At 43.8% G+C, this 17,953-nt stretch overlaps 1 protein-coding gene across 1 annotated transcript in view; it reads right to left on the reverse strand.

Moving 5' to 3' along the window:
* The window catches only part of IL5RA (interleukin 5 receptor subunit alpha), a gene marked incomplete at both ends in the record, with an annotated part of 28,244 nt that extends 11,271 nt beyond the window's left edge, over window positions 1–16,973 (reverse strand). The window contains 7 exons of the mRNA XM_082663228.1: window positions 7,152–7,290; window positions 10,567–10,712; window positions 12,787–12,974; window positions 13,049–13,202; window positions 13,885–14,023; window positions 15,229–15,374; window positions 16,901–16,973. Of these exons, the coding sequence (XP_082519354.1) occupies window positions 7,152–7,290; window positions 10,567–10,712; window positions 12,787–12,974; window positions 13,049–13,202; window positions 13,885–14,023; window positions 15,229–15,374; window positions 16,901–16,973 (985 nt within the window). The remainder of the gene's footprint in view (window positions 1–7,151; window positions 7,291–10,566; window positions 10,713–12,786; window positions 12,975–13,048; window positions 13,203–13,884; window positions 14,024–15,228; window positions 15,375–16,900) is intronic.
* Between the last annotated feature and the right edge of the window lie 980 nt (window positions 16,974–17,953).

Raw genomic sequence — 17,953 nt, forward strand, 5'->3', positions numbered from 1 at the left:
GGGCACTGACAGGGCTGGATAACTGAGAGGATGCAGGTGCATTAGTCTACGAAGCCTCCTGCACTTGTCTCTCTTTAGAGCGGGAGGCCGTGGCATCGTCTGTGAGGGGACCCGCCAAGCCGGTCACAGGCTCACAGTGCCAGCAAAAATCATAAGCAAGCCCTTTGGGTGAGCGAGCTTTCTAAGGCAGCTGTCAAGTGGATTGTGGGAGGCTTTTGTTTTTTAGGGAAAAAAAATCCCTTTACCTGATTTCGGGAGAGTGAAAGAGAGGGGTCGGCAAATGCAGCCTCAGTGGACAGAACATAGGTAGTCCAGGGCCCAGAGCAAAATGCACAAAACGTGTTCTGTGTTCATCTGGGGAAATTGGGCTCAATGACCCAAAATATGGAAAGGACATGGAGATGCTTGGGATGGGGGGGCGGGTGTGTAGGTGTATCTTTGCGCACTCAGGATTCCCTAAGGGATCGCTGCCGTACTGCTGGTCTGCATTTGTCCCTAGCAGGACACGACCTGATGAAACTAAATAGAGAACCCTCTTCGCCATCTTCTGCTTCTTTGCAGACTTTTGCACACAGCACAGAGAGGTGTGTGCTTTCTGGGGCCCTAGGCAACCCAGAACTTTCTTCCCTGTAAGGGGTTTGCTGGCCCTGTTCTACCAACCTGCTAAAGCAACTGAAAGCTGGCTGCAGAGGCTGCAGTCTTAACGTAGAAGTAAGAAACGGGTGAAGCGCTTTCGTCCTGGTTCGGCCGCTTACAACAGAGGTGACCCTGAGCAGGGAGCCCTCAGGAGCTTCCATCACCTGCTTTGCTCAACGGGGATGAGAACTGGCTGAGTTATTCCTGCAAAGTGATTGGCCCGGTACTAGTTCATAGTAGGTGTTCAATGAATGTTATTATAATTGTGATTATGATTAAACACATCGTGTCAGCAGTAAGGCATCAAGATAATTTCCCTAAATCATGAAAGCCAGACTAAGATTGGAGCCCTTTCAGAATCCTCAGAAGGCAGAGTCATAAGCTCAGGCCTGGAGGGAAAGAAAACACCAGATATTCAAGATACTAGGGGGTAGGAGAGGGCATAAAGCACGATGGTCCGCACCCTCAAGGAGGTTTGTATTAAAATGAACGCCATGGACAACTCGTAAGGGGGTATTTAGAGTAGCCTGAAGAGGTCAATGAAAGTGTCCCCACTGCTTGGGCTCCACGGAGGCTGACCAGCTCATGAGCTGCAGGGCAACCCTTTCACTGCCGCCAGTCCCCACAGCCAGTCCTCCTGCCTCTGTCTCCCTGGCTGGCACTGTCACCCACGGGGTGACGAAGCACCACAGAAAGAGCATGGCGTGGACCCAGTCCTGTGGCTGTGTTCTAGGTCCGGGTCTATCACTTCCTAGCTCTGTCACTTGGGGTAGTTCCTTAACCCCTCTGCGTCTCTTTGCTCATCTGTAAATTAGGAAAATCCTGTGTTTGTGAAGATACATGAGATAACATAGGTGAACACGCCAAGCACAGTGCCTGCCCCAAGAGGGGTGTCCCACCTTCCTCCCGTCATCTGGCGGGCCCATCTCGAGGCACAGGTCACACGTGGCAGTCTGGTGTGGACACCACACCTCCAGGCGGCCGGGCCTGAAAGCTCAGGGGAGCTCTCTGCTCCTCACATTGGGGACAGAAGTTGAAGGCTCCCTGCTGGCCCGCCCTCAGGCCACGGCTACCAGCCTGGAAACCACAGGAGCCTGGGGAAAAGGTAACAGCGGATCAAAGCGGCCACCACATTTACCAACCCGGAAACCCCCCATTTACAAAGAAAACCCAGCATCATCACAAGTTATATCCCCCTCAGGGAAGCCAGGTGGGTTTTTCAAGGTACTGACTGGGTCACCGTTTTATTCCTCAATCAGTTTTTGTCGCTAATGAGCCAGAAGCCCGCCATTTCTTCACAGAAGCTCTTGAATTTGCAAAATTCATTTGGAAGACCCAGGGAAAGCGGATCTGAGCTCTCTGCAGTGTCTCCCCTTCACCTTTCTCCTTCCTGGTTTTCTCCCTTTTTCACAACAGTGTGAGGACATAGAAAGAAAGGTGGTGGCGAAAGGAAAAGAAAAAGCACAGGCGTGGAGTCTGAGGGTGGAGCCGGCAAAGTGTACAATGTAGGAGGTGGGCTGGAGGATCTCGAAGGTGACACCACGCCCTCCAGGTTTTGATTCCACATGCCCTGGGGCCGGTGTGCCGGGTTTCCTCACTCATTCACAGCCCATGAATGTCAAGTCCGAGGAAAAAGGCAGCAGAGTCTCCCTGTGGGACCCTTGCTTCCATCCCAGCCCCAGTTCTTACATCCCTCCCTGATTTTCTGCTTCCAACTCTTTTCATGAAGTCCTTACGGATTCTAGAATGTGTGATGTGACTCTAAGGCTCCCCCCACACACGGAAAGAAACTGTGACAGAAAGCCATGGCCAGGATTTTCTGTGAGTAACAGGTCTCGAGGAAGATGCCCCGAAAGGAAGCCGCCAGCCCGTGTCGACCTTGACCGCACAGCTGAGGCATCTGAGAAATGCGGTGAACTTTCCCCTACTCCCTGGGGTGTAAGTGCTATACATCTCAAGCCTAAAGCAATATTTTTTTTTTTGTAAATACATTTTAATTGATACCTGGTATCATCATCGAATAGATCCTGGCCTTCAGATACGGCCTTCAGTGATGTCAGGGCAAAACCCGGTTTTGTTTGAGGGGCAGGGCCTGTGCTGGGGGGGGGGGGCGGGAAGACCCGTCACTGATACACCAGCAACACGGCTGGGTGGATGCATGTGTAACACTCTTTTCCACGGGGAAGGGCATTACTGTAGGAAACTTTGTTTTCATTATTCCTTGTTTCCTGCATGATATTTGAGCTTCTGGGAGGGGAGAGAGAAGAGAAGATGATGGACTTGAGAAAAGGAATATCTTCACTCAGACCAGAAACCACTCAGGAGACACCAGGTTTTGGTAAACAGGAGATGGCCCAGATAACAAGGGAGCAGAAGCGTCCGGAAGTTAAGAAAGTTGCAAAAGGAGGAAGAAGTGTGGAAAGTTAGCCCTTCAGATAAGGCAGAGAAGCCAGCTGAGGAAGGGCAGCTGATAACGAGGGCTGATAAGATGAAACTGCTCCTTCCATCTGAGAAGAAAAAAGAAGTATTCCATGTTCTGGAAATCCCAGCACAGGAGGGCAGCGTTTCAGGGCAGGTGAAGAGCACACTGTGGCTGGCTGGATCCCTGCTGGCTGCCCCTGTGCCTCTTGACTGTCCAGGGACCTTGCCAACTGGAGCAGGACAGCAGTCCTTTCTCCTCCGCCCTCCTTTTTCATCAGTCAAAACTTACTCATCTGGTGTCTCTCTCTTGATTCAATAACCCTGGGTGATGATGGGTTAATTAGTAAATTGAATCTATTCCAGTTTGCTAATTGACTCCTGTGCCACCTATTTGAGAATATTATCCATTAATAGCCACTTCTTGGCTGTTTGATAACTACTGAATTATTTAATATCTCTGGGCCTCCGTTTCCCTCAGATAAAGGAGGTGGACTTAATAATGTCTAACAAAGAGGTGATATGTGAGTCGGGCCTTGGTGTGAAAGTGGAAGGGGAGGGCTCCAGGGTGCCATTTTTAAGACAAGGTAGGAGTGGAGGAAGGATGTCTAGAGGAAATGAATGGAGCGGGAACCCTGCCTGGTAGGCTGCAAGCAGAGCATTATTATTGCTGCATCCTCGCGGGGTAAGGAAGAGCCATGTGGAATGTCCCAGAGGAGCCCGAGCTTCCTGTGATGTTTATTAATCATCCTGATGACAGTAGAGAGCCTGCATTGATTAAATTCACTAATGATCCTAAAGTGAGCGGGGAAGTCAATTCCAGAAAGGATGGATTTATAAGGTGCGTGGTAATATTAATCAGCTCATCTTCATGACCAGGCTGGCAGCAAATGAAATGGGGTTTGCCGTGGATGATGGCAGTGAGGCACACCTGAGAGCAAATGATAATGAGCCCGGTTCCAAGCTAGGAAGCTGTTATTTAGAAAATAATCATGGGGCGCCAGCTCTAAAGTGGAGAGTGAAAAATAAATTAAAAACAAGCTTAAAATAAACTCTCAGCACAGGTCACAATCTCTCTCTCAGCACTTTTGTCGGCGGTTGATGGGGGTAAGAGAACATGAAAGGCAGAGTAGGGAAGAACTTACAAGTGAGGAGACTCACATGTTACAGGTGAGGAAACTGAGACCCAGAGGGGTTAGAGGTGACTGACTAGGTCGGGGGCAGCCAAACTCTGCCACACTGGTCACCACTCTGTCCCCTGCAGGGGTGACAACAGATGACCGCGCCTTCGGATGACCTAAATGTAACTTGAGATTCCCTCTCAACACAGCTGTGGAAGCAGTCTCCGATAACTGGGCTCATGAAATATTATCTCCGCATCTCTAACTTCAGTCAAAGAGTTAGACACTGGCAGAGACACGACCAAAACCTAGATCTCCTGATTCGTCTCTCGCTTTCTTCTGCTCTCTAAGTTCTAAACTCTCAACAGACAGCACTGATGAGAACTCAAAACCCAAACACTAAAAAATCAGAACTGGCTCCGTAGCCAAGATTCCCACCTTGGTCTCCAAGTTAGTTTGAGGTCCTCACACAGAATTAAAAAAATAAACTCTGAAACTATATGCGCAGTGATGTTGGGAAGACACTCAGAAATGTCAGTAATTGGGGGCCAATGAGTTTTCGGCCTTTGGGGAATAACAAAGCATTAAAAAAAAAATCCACCAAATGCGGGTCATGAAAATTAAGCTTCTGTCGCAGGCGTTTGAAGAAATTCATAGCCTTGTTGAAAATTCCCTGAGACGGATTCACGTTTCTTCTGCTGGTCCCCCTCTCGGGGCGTAGAGTGGATTTCGTCTGTGCAGATAAAGCGGTGTGGAAGGGGTGCCTGCATGTGGTGGGTCTGTTTGGTCAGGTTGGGGCCTGGACCTGGGGAGGAGGCAGGGGGGAGGGGGAAAGACTGGCTTTGGCAGAAACCTGAAGTAGGTGCAATTGGCCGGTTCTCAGTTCCTTTTGTCCTTTCTGCTTCCTCTCCCAGCAAGCCTCATGCTGGTCCTCTGAGTCCCAGTGCGGTGATGTGGTGGGCGTGCCATAAGGCTGTGCTGGTCGTGTCACACAGCTCTAGGGGCTCCTTTCCCCTTTGGAAACTCAGCGACTCAGTAAGACCAGTCCCCTTGCAGACTCAGAACCCAGTTCCATTTCTCGGGTCTTTCCTTGTCTTTCCCAGTCTCCCTTGGAAATCTCCCTGCTATGCGTCTGGTCTGACTTACATCCACATGGGCCCATGGGTCACTGCCCAGGAGTGTCCTGCAGAGACACCCATTAGCCTAAGTGAATGAATGAAATGATAGAAAATCCTAGCATGTGCCGAAAGAAATCTCTCCTTAGGTACACCCTTCAGTGGAGCGTTAACTACCTCGTACCTTGAGGGACAGTGATAGTCACCTGCTTGACCAGCCATAATCACAAAGTTAGCTACCAGGATCCCTTAAATGCATCTTTAATTTGTTCAGCTCTTTGCACCTTGCAGCGTCCCGGCCCCCACGCCATAGAGCTAAGGTCTCTGGTGCTGGCGTCAGTCAACTTGGGTTTGAATTCCTTCTCTGCCACTTACTGGCCATGCAGAGTTAAGCAAACTCTAAACTTTCGAAACCTGTTTTCTCATCTGCAGAACAGTTTGGTGGATAGGATTAGTGAAGCTAGTGCATGTGAAGCACTTAGCAGGGGGCTTGGAGGATAGTCAGCAATAAATGTTATCTGCTGTCGTTGTTGTTTGTATTTCACAATAACCTGTGAGACAGGAGAGGTGGGTATTAATTACCTCCTTAGTCCTGGGAATCCACGGATGGGCAGAGAGAAGTGGTTTGTTCAAGGGTATGTAGTCAGTACGTGCTAAGGCTGGCATTAAACCTGAGCTTTCTATGGAAGACTCCAGAATTCTTGCCTCCTCTTCGTGTCCTTGTAGCTCTTATGCAGCACTTAGCCACATACGTCTGCATCCCCAGGCTGCATGTTTGTGGCACATACATGAGCTACACTAGTTGTTTTTTAACTGGCCAAGATACGCAGATAGTATCAAACACAGGGTGTGCATGTTCTAGCATCACGGTGCAAGGCCACCTCTCCAGGTTATGGAATTGCCATCTGACATAAAAGGAGAATGGAAATTTGCCCTTTCATTCAGAGCCACCATCATCACCCTTCTCCAGTCCCACAGACAGATACAATGATCATATTATTTGCCAAGTAAGCTAGTCAGTTTAATCATAAACAAAAACCGCTGCAGAACCAATGCAGGAGCCCAGGTGATGCCAGTCCTTGGGATCCTCTAGGTCTGTTACGCTGAGGGCCCAGGGCTGGATCCAGATTTTGTGGGCCCTGAGCTTATTCAGTTTTGGAATCTTCTTTATGAAATGAAACAAAAGTATAAATTCAGAATTAGGTATAGGAAAATTATAGAAATGGAGACCAGATTAGTAGTCGACAGGGGTTAGGAATGGAGGAGAGGAGAGAAGAATGAAAGTGCTTAAAAAAGGGCAAAAGGAAGGACCCTTGTGGTGACATATACACGAACCTGCACATGGGATAAAATTGCATAGAACTAATACACACACAAATGAGTAGATATGAAATCGATGAAATCTGAATAAGATCAGTGGGTTGTAGCAATGCCACTTTTTTGGTTGCCATATTATATTACAGTTTTGCAAGAAGTTAGTCTTGAGAGAAACTGAGTAAAGGCTACATGAGCTCTCTTGACATTATTCCTTATGACTGCATATGAATCTACAGTTATTTCAAAACAAAAAAAATTAATTTGGTAAAACTGAATAGAAGTAGGACCAGATAATCTGGAAAAAAAAAAAAAAGTACTAGACTTTGGAAGGGCTCTTGCTAGTGAGAAGCTGGAACACTGGAGCTTCATTGGCCTCATGGTAAATCCACCTCTGGTCAAAAAGGCAGCAGACTGACAGAGGATGAGGCTTAGTAGGGACGTGAAAGCATTTCAGGACTCACAAGTGAAGGTGTACACTTTCCAGGAGGATCTGTTATAACTACAATTAAGGTCACTTGCTTTAAAACAAACACGAGATACTCACCCACATAAATAGGCTGACTCCACTCACTGGAGGGTCCCACCGCTCTGCACACAGAGCTCACTGCTGCTCTCACTTGAATGGAATACTCAGAAATACCATCAATTACGGAGATGAATGTATTGGTCGTCATTTTTTCTGTCTAAATGGGAAAAAATATCATTGTAAGAATCCCTGGACACGCAATTTAAATTATGGCAATCATCAGGATGGGAGGTCGTATGTAAGTAATGTGACTCAGTATTCAGTGACCCATTTAAAATCAGTAAGACTCACATCGATTAGTTTATTCTAGACCACTTCACTATGGAGGTGTTGGCAGTCACCCTTGGGGGGAAAGCTATGTAGTAACCAAAATAAATAAAACAGGCAGTTGTAAGATCTAGATGATCCATCTGGGTCCATCTGATATTTCCAGACTGAAAGACTGGAATGGCACATAGCAGAATGCATAACCTCCCTCATCTTGTCCCTGGATATTCTCTAATCACCGAACTAACAATATCACATGGCTTCCGCATTTTCAACAGGATCCAGCAAACTACAGTCTATGGCCAGTCTGGCCTGCTACCTGTTTTTGTAGGGCCTGCAAGCTAAGAATGACTTATATATTTTTCAGTGTTTGAAAAATATAAAAAGAATATTTTGTGACTCATGAAAAGTACATGAAATTGAAATTTCAGTGTCCACAAACACAGTTACTGGAACGCAGTTACACCTATTTGCTTGTATTGATGGCAGAGCTGAGTAATTGTGACAAAAACGGTATGATCTGCAAAGCCTAAAATACCTACTCTCTGGCCTTTTACAATGAAAGTGTGCTGATCCCTGATACAGTGTCTCACCCCAAGCAAGGGGGCAAGGAGCAAGGGATGGAGGGGGCATAAGGAAGCAGAAAGAGCAAAAGGACCTTGAATCTAGGAAGAAGAGGGTTTGAATCCCAGGTCTACCTCCAACTAACTGCAGGGCAATTTCCTTGACCTCTCTGAGCCTCAGTTTTCTCATCTGTAAAATAGGAACCATACCACCTAATGGATTATTGAATTAAATGGAATTAACTTTGTAAAGCCCAAGTTTAAAGATATATTGGGTTGAATCATATGAAAAGTGATAATATTCACCAACCCATTTTTGACCTGCAAAAACAGCCATTTTGGGCAGTTCAACCTAATAATAAGCACTCAGTAAATGCCAATTTGCCGTAGGCAACACAGGCTAACATTGTCTAGTGTTGAGATGAGGCTGTTTTCTCACAATCAAACCCTTCGTGTATGTTCTCTCTACTGGTCAATGTCCCCACCGTGCAGCTAATACCCCAAACCCAAGATGTGTCCCTGGCCGCCTGTATCTTACCTACTCCTGAGTGTGTTTCTCCCTTCTTTGTCCCTGCTCCAAAACCACTGGCATTTTAGGTTTCATCATTTTTTGCTTGGACTGTTGCAGTAGCCACGAAACCGGTATTCTATGTCCACATGTCCCCTCTCCGTCCATACCCAGCTTTCATGCTGCTTCCAAAATAATTCTGCGATTCTGCAGATGTGTTCACATTTTTCTATCAAGCTAAACACTTAAGTGGTTTCCATTGCCTATGACCATGGTTTTAAAAAGAAAAACCATTTCTTTTTTTAAACAAAATCTTAGAGTCATTCTGGGAGAAGTTGCAGTGTAAGAGCTAGAGTTATGATTCCAACGTTGGCCTTATGTCCAGGCTGACTAAATTACTGCCACTTGGCTGAAGGAACCATGCTCACTCATGCTGTGGAGTTGCTCCTTCTGCCTAGAACCCCTGTCACTCCAAGTGTGGTTGGAGGACTGGTGTGAGTCAGGAGCTGTTTATTGCTGATCCTTGAGGAGATAAAGATAGAAATGGAGACAACACTTTGGGAGCTTTCCTAGCAACCTGGCATTGCCATGGCGTCCAGGACCAGGATCACTGGGCTTGTCTTTGGCTATATGTGATTTTTCTAGCAAATCATTTTTATTGTATTTTACAGAAGTACCAATGTAGGGTGGATTAGAAATTTTAAAAAGAAAGCCAGTCTTTCACCATGTGTGCTTAAATACATGGGGAAGTGCTGGCGAAAAGTCCTTCTCTGCTTCTCCCACTAAGCAAGTTTCTATTCATCCTTGAAGATTCTGTTCAATTCCCCTCCCCTGGGTGGAGGCCCTGGCAGCTTGCTTTGTCCATTCCCTCCTTTGTATCCACGTTGACATTGACGATGGTCAGGCAGCTCTGAGGCTGAGGGAGTGCATCCAGTAGACCAGGCCCCTTGATAGCAGAAACGGTACCTATTTATCTCTGTATATCCCACAGAGAAGCCAGATCGTAAATATTTATTAACCCGAATTGAATTGAATTGAATTTGTAAGGCAGAAGTTTGAATCCTGACTTCTATTCTATTCTTGCTTTGTGACTTTGGGCAACTTAATCTCTCTGTGCCTCACTTTGCTGTAAAATGAGAATGATCATTACATAATAGAGTAACTGTGAGGATAATAAAGCATAATGCATAGTTGATGCTCAGTAAATATTGACTTTCATTCAGTTCCTTTCCCCTTGAACTTTTTGTCCATTAGGGCTAAGGAGGCAGTTTTTTTTTAAGTTGTGGTAAAATGCACACAACACAAAAGTTACTATCTTAACCATTTTTAAATGGCACAGTTCAGTAGTAGAGTACATTCATATTATCTCCAGCACTCTTTTCATCTTGCGAAACTGAAACTACTCGTTAAACAAAAACTCCCCATTCCCCCCTCACCCCAGCCCCGCAAAGCACCATTGTCTCCCCATTGCCTTGATGAATTGGACGGCTCTAGGCACCTCATATAAGTGGATTCATACAATATTTGTCTTTTAGTGACTGGCTTATTTCACTTAGCATAATGTTCTCAAGGTCCATCCATGATACAGTACATGTCAGGATTGTCTTCCTTTCTAAGGCTAACAATATTGCATTGTATGGATAGACCACATTTTGTTTATCCATTCCTCTGTCAATGGACACTTGGGTTGCTTCCTCCTTCTGGCTATTGTGAATAATGCTGCTGTGAACACGGATGGACAGAGATCTTTGAGACCCTGCTTTCAATTTGTTTAGATATGTACCCAGAAGTAGAAAGGTTGGGTCATATGATAATTCTATTTTTGATTTTTGAGAAATCCCCGTACTGCTTTCCGTAGCAGCTACACCATTTCACCAACAGTGGTGCTAATGAACTTTTATCTGATCCATTGCATTATTTTCAACCAAAAGTAATAGATCCTTTCAAGACAAAAAGCCAGTAAGGTTTGATTTATTTTCATAAAACCCAGGTAGATGGGGTTCCAAGGGGTAACCAGCGCAGTCACTGACAATAATTTTTTAAATGTCTCTAAAAGAACTCTATCATCGAATATCAGAATGAGCTGAAGCATTACCTGAAAATACCCTTTCCTTCTGTTGTAAATTTTCACTTCGTAATCAAAGCAATGGACCGGAAAAGCAGAAACTGGTTTCTCCCATTGGATAGAGAGACAGGTTCCTTCAATCTCTGCTGTGACTTTTGCTGGAGGATTTACTCGATCTAGGTTAAAGAACCGAGAGGTCAGTGATCACGGCTGGTAAATCTAATCCACCCACATTTCCCAAGGCATCTCTAAGCTGTGTCTTCTCGAGTACTGTACGCCAGGATTTAATCTACGAACCTGCAAGCCACAGGACTCCAGCGGCTCACATCTGACTCCCGTCTTGTGGTGCTAAAGGAGAGATCTCTCCCGTAAACCTCAGGGATTCCTACTTCAAAGGGCATCGAATGGTTAAATGCCTTTTCCTTCAGCTTACTGCAAGACCCAGCCCACCATCCATTTTTACTTCTCGAGTTGGATGGATCTGAGGACAAACCTGATCCTGGAGAGAAAATGCCCTGGAGCCTCCACTAAGCCCTGCTCTGTGAAGCAGGTGTGTGGCTGGACCGATTATTTCCTCTTCCTGGGCCTCAGTTTTTATTTCATTTTGTTTTGTGTATCTTGTTTTGGTTTGTTGTGAGGATTTAGTTTTCTCTTACAGAAAAAGAACGGATTGGGCTAAACTTGTCTTTACAAATAACTCCACAGTTCTTTCCCCTGAGATCTCACATGATTGTTTTATGGCCACTTGATGTGGATAGAAATTATCTCTGAGTGTCCTTGTCTTAAGTTATGTGACTTAGATCTCACAGTTACTGAGTCATAGGGACGAGCTAAGAATGGGGCCCACTGGCTCCAGAGCCTACCATCCCCTAAGCCAGAACATTTTTCATCAAAAGAGCATTTATTTCTTTTAGTAATCTGAGAAATTGGTCTCAATAAAATGAATATCACACAAGAAAATGCCCATGGTCTGTCCCAGGCTGTGTCCATTGGTGTCTTAATATCACTGTTTCTCAGGTCCCCCTCAGCATTTTTTATCACCTGTTTTCATGAAAGTGATATTTTTAGGTCATCTAAGTAATACTCTATCGAAGAGAATTCTGTAATCTCTTTAGCAAGTGCTGTGATTCTTTAAACAAAGTTATACTCCATTTGATACACATATAGATGATAGAAACAGATAGAGATGTCCCATGCCAAACCACGTCCTTTAAACAATGACATTTTGCGTACTTAATGGATACTTAGGCCAGGCACTCTTCTAAGCACTTTATAATTATCAACATACTTAATTGTCACAAAGACCTTGTAGGAAGTATTGATTTCTCCCCATATTTCAGATAAAAAGACTGAGGCCCAGAGAAATGACCAGCTTGTCTAAGGTCACTTAGCAAGTCAGTGGAGGAGCCAGGACCCAAGTCCAGGCAGCCTGGCTCCACAGCCCACGCTACTAAGCAGAGGCCACCACTGAAACCTTGAACGTTCAGAACCAGAAATGTTATGTGAGAGGCTCCTGATGAGCTGCCTTAATACAAGTATCTAGGATGAAGGAGAAGGTCTTCAGTTTTGAGAACTGAGCACGTGAAAGCTTAAATAATAGGCTTAGATCTGAGAACCACATGGTAAGGGGGACACTCTAACTCAAGAACACCCAGAGGAGAAAGTCCAGAAGGGTAGAGGATCATAGAAGAGTACATGAGAAATTGGGGGTCGGTAGCCCGGGGAAGAGGGACCTCAGGATGGGAAACCTGGCTGCCTTTGGATAGCTGAGGGACCATCTTGTGGGGAAAAGAATCAGACCTGCTTGGGGGTGGCACCAGCCCATCACAGGACCCATGGGCAGAAATATTACCAAACCAGCCAGAGCTGCTGCGAGAGGATATGGGGTTCTTCCAGCAGTGAGTTTACTTTCCCTGGAGCGGTGATTCTCAACGAGGGGAGATTTTATCCCCTAGGGGACATTTTTATTGTCACAATTTGCGGGGGAGGAGGTGCTACTGGCATCTAGTAGGTGGAGACCAGGGCTGCTACTGAACACCTGGTAAGGCATAGGACAGGCCACACCCAGAGTTCTTTCGCCAAATATATCAGGAGCGCGGAGGCTGAGAAACCTTGACACTGGTTCTTAAGCAGCGGGCAGATGGTCACTTAGCATCAGACAAGTAGCTAAACAAGGTGATCCTTATAACCCCTCCCAGTGCTGAGATTCTGCGATTCGGTTATTTTGGCTTTGAGTCAAGCCCATCTTACCAATGGCATGAAGGGCAAAGAGCTCATCGAAAGGCTTGATCACAGCTTCCTCGCTTGAGCCGTTAACATACACTGCAAGTGAGTCGCGCCCTTTGCTATTGATAAAAGTCCTGGGAAACCAGCAGGCGATATTTCTCTGCAAGGTGTCTTTGCTGTATTCTTGGCATTCTTCAGTCCAAGAGCCATACCTGAATTGGAACACTCATAAGTTTTTAAGACTGGAGGAATCAACCCACTCGCGAAAGTGAAAACAGATACTAACCTATAGTAGAGAAAATACTGCGTATCCTCAGGGGCATCCTTGCCAACAAGCCAGGTGCAGTGAAGAGAAACTTGGTACGGCCGTAAGTGTGTGTGATTATTTGCCTTGGTGTTCGTGGTGCAAGTTAAATTCACAATTGAGGTTCCAGGAGACCCTAGATGGTCAAAAAATTTTTTTAGAAAGAGTGGATGTATGTATATGTATAACTGATTCACTTTGCTGTACACCGGAAAGTAACACAACAGTGTAAATTAACTCTCCTCCAATAAAGATTTAAAAAAAAAAAAAAGAGCAAGACATTGCCATGACAGCTTCTGATTGTTTCTTTAGAAAGGGTAGTGATTGGGGACATCAAAAAGGGCTTCACAGAGCAGGTATGATTTGATTTGGGCTATGAAGTATAGGAAGGATTCAGAAAAGCAGGTGAGCCCAGGAAAGCGAGGGCTCCGAGGCAGGACTGTGCTAGTGTGTAGGCGTCATGGCTGTAAATCCATCTGAGAAGAGCGCAGGAATCACATAGCGGGTGGTTGGAAAGATGTCCTGGAACCCAATTATGAGAGACCTGATTGGCCCAGATTTAGTTTATGACCCTCTGTCTTTTGAGCTGGGGAGGAGAAACATCCGCAATGCTGGCAGGGACGTGCCAGCCAGCGTTGGCTGGGTTATGACACTGAGAAGTGATCATGGTCTTTGGTGAGGATGTTGATGAGGTAAAAGGATACCGGGCAGGAACTGGTGACTGACAAAAGAAGAGAAAACTGAGGTGTTTGTTTTCTGACTTTCCTATGTTTACAAAGCCTGAAATATAAAACTGGGCTCTTAGAGGCCTGCCTTACCTGGTGGGGCTCTAAGTTCCGCGGAAACCCAGCTGCTTGGCTGGAGGGAGCGGTCGTTCCATGGGACCGTCTGCACACTTGCTGAAAAGCCTTTATGAAGGATGGTTACGCGTCTGCTCTCAGTGTTCCTGGTTTCGTACTAAAAATAAGACCCACAAGTCACGGTATGCAAAGGGGAAGTGGCCTTGAGAGAACTATTTTAATCAACTAGGCGTTTTCTTCCACTTTTAAAATGGCACGTAAACACAATGCAATGAAATCGTTTTGCTAGAAAAAATTAAACCCACTGCTTCAAGGTTATGTCCTTATCCCTAAACTCATCAAGTTGTAGACATTAAATAGGTGCAGCTTTTTACAGGTCAGTTATATCAAAATAAAGTGGTTTTAAAAATGAATAAATAAATTACCCAATTCGAGATGTGTACATGTTTCAAAAATACATAATACAAATACAAAAATTAATTCTTCAAGGATACCTGAATAAATGCTTCTTATAAAAACAAACAAAATGTTACAATGAAGGCTCCAGTTTCCTTTGACTACCATCTCTAGTTCCAGTCTCCTCCCCAGAGGTAACTTTTGACGGAAAATTCTCTAGAATTCCATATTGACTGGAATTTAATTTGTTTAATTTTATTGAGCATCTGCTAGGTACCTGGTGCTTTAATATATGCCTGCAGTGAAGTTGGGGCTCTGAGAGGTTAAGTGACTGGTCCACGATTCTAAAGGCAGGAAATGGCCGAACTGAGATTCGAACTTGGCCTCTTCGATTAGGTACCCTGCCCTCCTCCTCTTTTATTTGGCTTTTCTCTTCTGTTCTTTTGGCTATTTTAGAGGAAATTATATAAAACCAATATCTGAACCATTTTACCTCAGAAGTTACTAAACTTGATTTTTAAGTGGAAGAATTGTCCCAAAGTTAAAATGTTCCGAGCTGCTGTTTAATGCAGGTGTGGCACTGGTTCTCAGTCATTTCAATAGAGACATTGCTCTACTGGGAATATAACAAAAAGCCCTTTAGTGGTTTTCTTTTTTTTTTTAGTTAAAATTTCTTTGATAAGGAAAATGCAGTCAAAGTTAAAATTTTTTTTTTTTTTTTTTTTTTTGCGGTATGTGGGCCTCTCACCGCTGTGGCCTCTCCCTCTGCGGAGCACAGGCTCTGGACGCGCAGGCCCAGTGGTCATGGCTCACGGGCCCAGCCGCTCCGCGGCATGCGGGATCCTCCCAGACCAGGGCACGAACCCGTGTCCCCTGCATCGGCAGGCGGACTCTCAACCACTGTGCCACCAGGGAAGCCCCAAAGTTAAAATTTAAATAAGGATTGCCATCAGAATAAACACTTACATCTTCTTCTTGTGGAGCATTTATTTTCACGTGATACCCTAGCTGGACATTTCTTTGTTCTTGATCAGTATTTGGTTCCCAGCGTAAAAGAACTTGAGCTAAATTGATAGCTTTAATGGTGAAATTGACAGGTGGGAGAAGTAAAACTGTAGATCAAAAGAAAAAAGCCACAGAATGTTTAATTTTACATAGCATTTTAAAGTTAAGTATTTTTTTGTGTAGTATAGTATTTTATTATGGCTATCAGAATGTATAACACTGAAATAATATTGGGAAAAGTTTCCTTAGAAATGTTTTTAGCTCATTTTCTTTTTACTTTGCCCAGGTATTTACCTATAACATCTACAGGTATTTTATTGAAATCTGAATATTTTACTATATCATTACTCAGTACAAGCATAATTTTCAAAGCGTCATTATCCATTAATGGACTGCAGTAATGTATTAGTTTGTGGGTAGCAATGTGTTTAATGACATGGAAGAAAATAGAATAGAAAATACCAGGTGCATCAAATATATAAGAAGTACTGTTTCACGAACCTCTTGTTTCTATTATAAGTGTACTCACATATTTGCATGTGTACTGGTTCATGATGTTAAAAGGATTTATTTCTTATTATGATTGAAGGTCAAAAAAACTTGTGAGCAAAATTACTCAAATAGGCATTTATAGAAAGAAAAGTGTTCTCTTCTCCCCGTTAATGAACTGCTCTCTAATGTTGCCTTGAAAATAAAAGCTTTCACAAAATAAAAGGTTTCATTTAAATTACAAAACCAATGCCTGTTCTTTTTAGAAACCTTGGAAAGCACAAATGCTCAAAAAAGAAAAGAAAAATTTACCCACGCTTCTATCACCGAGAGTGACATTAACATGTGATACATTCATTATCTTTTTTCTTGGGCATATGTTTATACAACTTTATAATTTTTGCTAAAATTACAATATTGTACAATTATGAAACCTCCTTTACTACATGTGAGGATGTTTCCACTGACCTTTAATATTCAGTAGCCTTCCCTGACTCTGCTTCCACACCTGCCACATACAGTATTCTGAGGCTCTGTCTGTACTGCACTGCCCATTACGGTAGCCAGTGGCCACATGTGGCTATTTTATTTAAATAAAATCAAATGTTCATTGTCTTCATTGCATGAGCCATATTTCAAGTGCTCAGTAGTCACTTATCACTGGACAGTGCAGGTACAGAACATTGTCATGGCCATAGCAAGGTTTCTTAGACAGTGCTGATGGGGGAACCACGTGGCAGTTCTTCTTTTCTTTAAACCCATTGATGAACAAGTTTCTGAAGCAAACCTACTGGAAGCTTCTTATTCTTTGGCTGTGAGGACTTGGAACCATTCCCTTGCCTGGGAAGACGTTTCAGATACGGCCATCAGCTGCAGCTTTATTCTGAGTGCCCGTTTACCCACACTTGGAATATGAAGTGTGGGTAAACTGCAGCGTAAAATGTGCATTTCAGCCGACGTTGCTTTCTTAAAATAGAGCATGTTTAAAGAGTTTGTATTCTGATAAGAATAAATGTTCCATCCCTTTTTAAAAAATCATAATTTCCTAATTAATTATTATTTAGGAGAAAATAATGCTATCCTTTTTGTAATGTACTTTTTCTCAGAGAAAGAAATATTATTGAATTTAATAGACGGTGCTTACATTTTTTATCAGGAAGTAAGTCTACTTGCAGTATCACTGTGGCCCCCAAAAGAATCAGTGATGCAGGTGCCATGATGATGACATCCTACAGAAAACAGAGACAAAAATCCAAATTGCCACCTGTTGCCATTTTAAAGAAAAACTGGCAGCTCATTTCTAAAGAAAGATGTAGTCATTTTGCCATTTAACGAACATTTATGACCTTTCTGTTACGTGTTAGAAATACCAATGTGAAGAAATCTTGGGCTTTGTCTTGCCAGTGTGGATCTGTAATCTGAGAGGCAGAATGAAGTGTAACTCGATAATTGTAATTCCAGTCTAAAAGCTGCTCCCATAAAGATGTTTATGGGGCACAGTAGGAGCAAAGGGGCTTCTGAATTGAGTCCTAAAGGATGAACTAGAGTTCTTGACACACACACAAGTGAGCACAGGCATCTCTGGTGGCCTTGCACACAGCCATGCGAAGCCGGAAGAGAAGAAAGAAAATAAGAGAGGATTGCTATTCAGCGGGAGACCAGAGCAGATCTTTGAACAGTAAAAGTTCTAGGCAGAGTTAATCAAATTGAAAGTAAATACCATTGCCAGTTTCATTAATAAGTATTTAAATATGAGGCAACATGACAAGAAACTTAAATCTAAAACAATTTTAATGTGGGAAAGAGAAAATTTGTATCACAAACCTAGAATGTGTGTGGTACTTTGAACTGTGAAGAGGCTGAATTTTTTGATGAAGCCAGAAAGGAACAGGCTATAAAAGAAAATGAAGACTTAGTTAATAGGCCTGGAGAAGATAAAAACAATATTTCTATTTATTTGAAATAAGCAAACAATGAAAAGGAATCTCGAGTAGAAAAGTTAGCATAACTCAAGTGTGGCCATCTGAAAAAGTGGTTAGGTCATTTCAGCAACTTTTTTTTACATGTGAAAGAAAAGAATGGAGGATCTCTTGTTGGGAACTGTAGATTAGAAATCTTGAGTGTTTCCTCCAAAAATTTCGAAAGGCATTTTTCATATGAACTTAAAGAACAAAAGTAACATTCCACCTGCTGTGTG

This window comes from Grampus griseus (assembly GCF_964374135.1).
Source record: "Grampus griseus genome assembly, chromosome: 10".
NCBI lineage: Eukaryota > Metazoa > Chordata > Mammalia > Artiodactyla > Delphinidae > Grampus > Grampus griseus.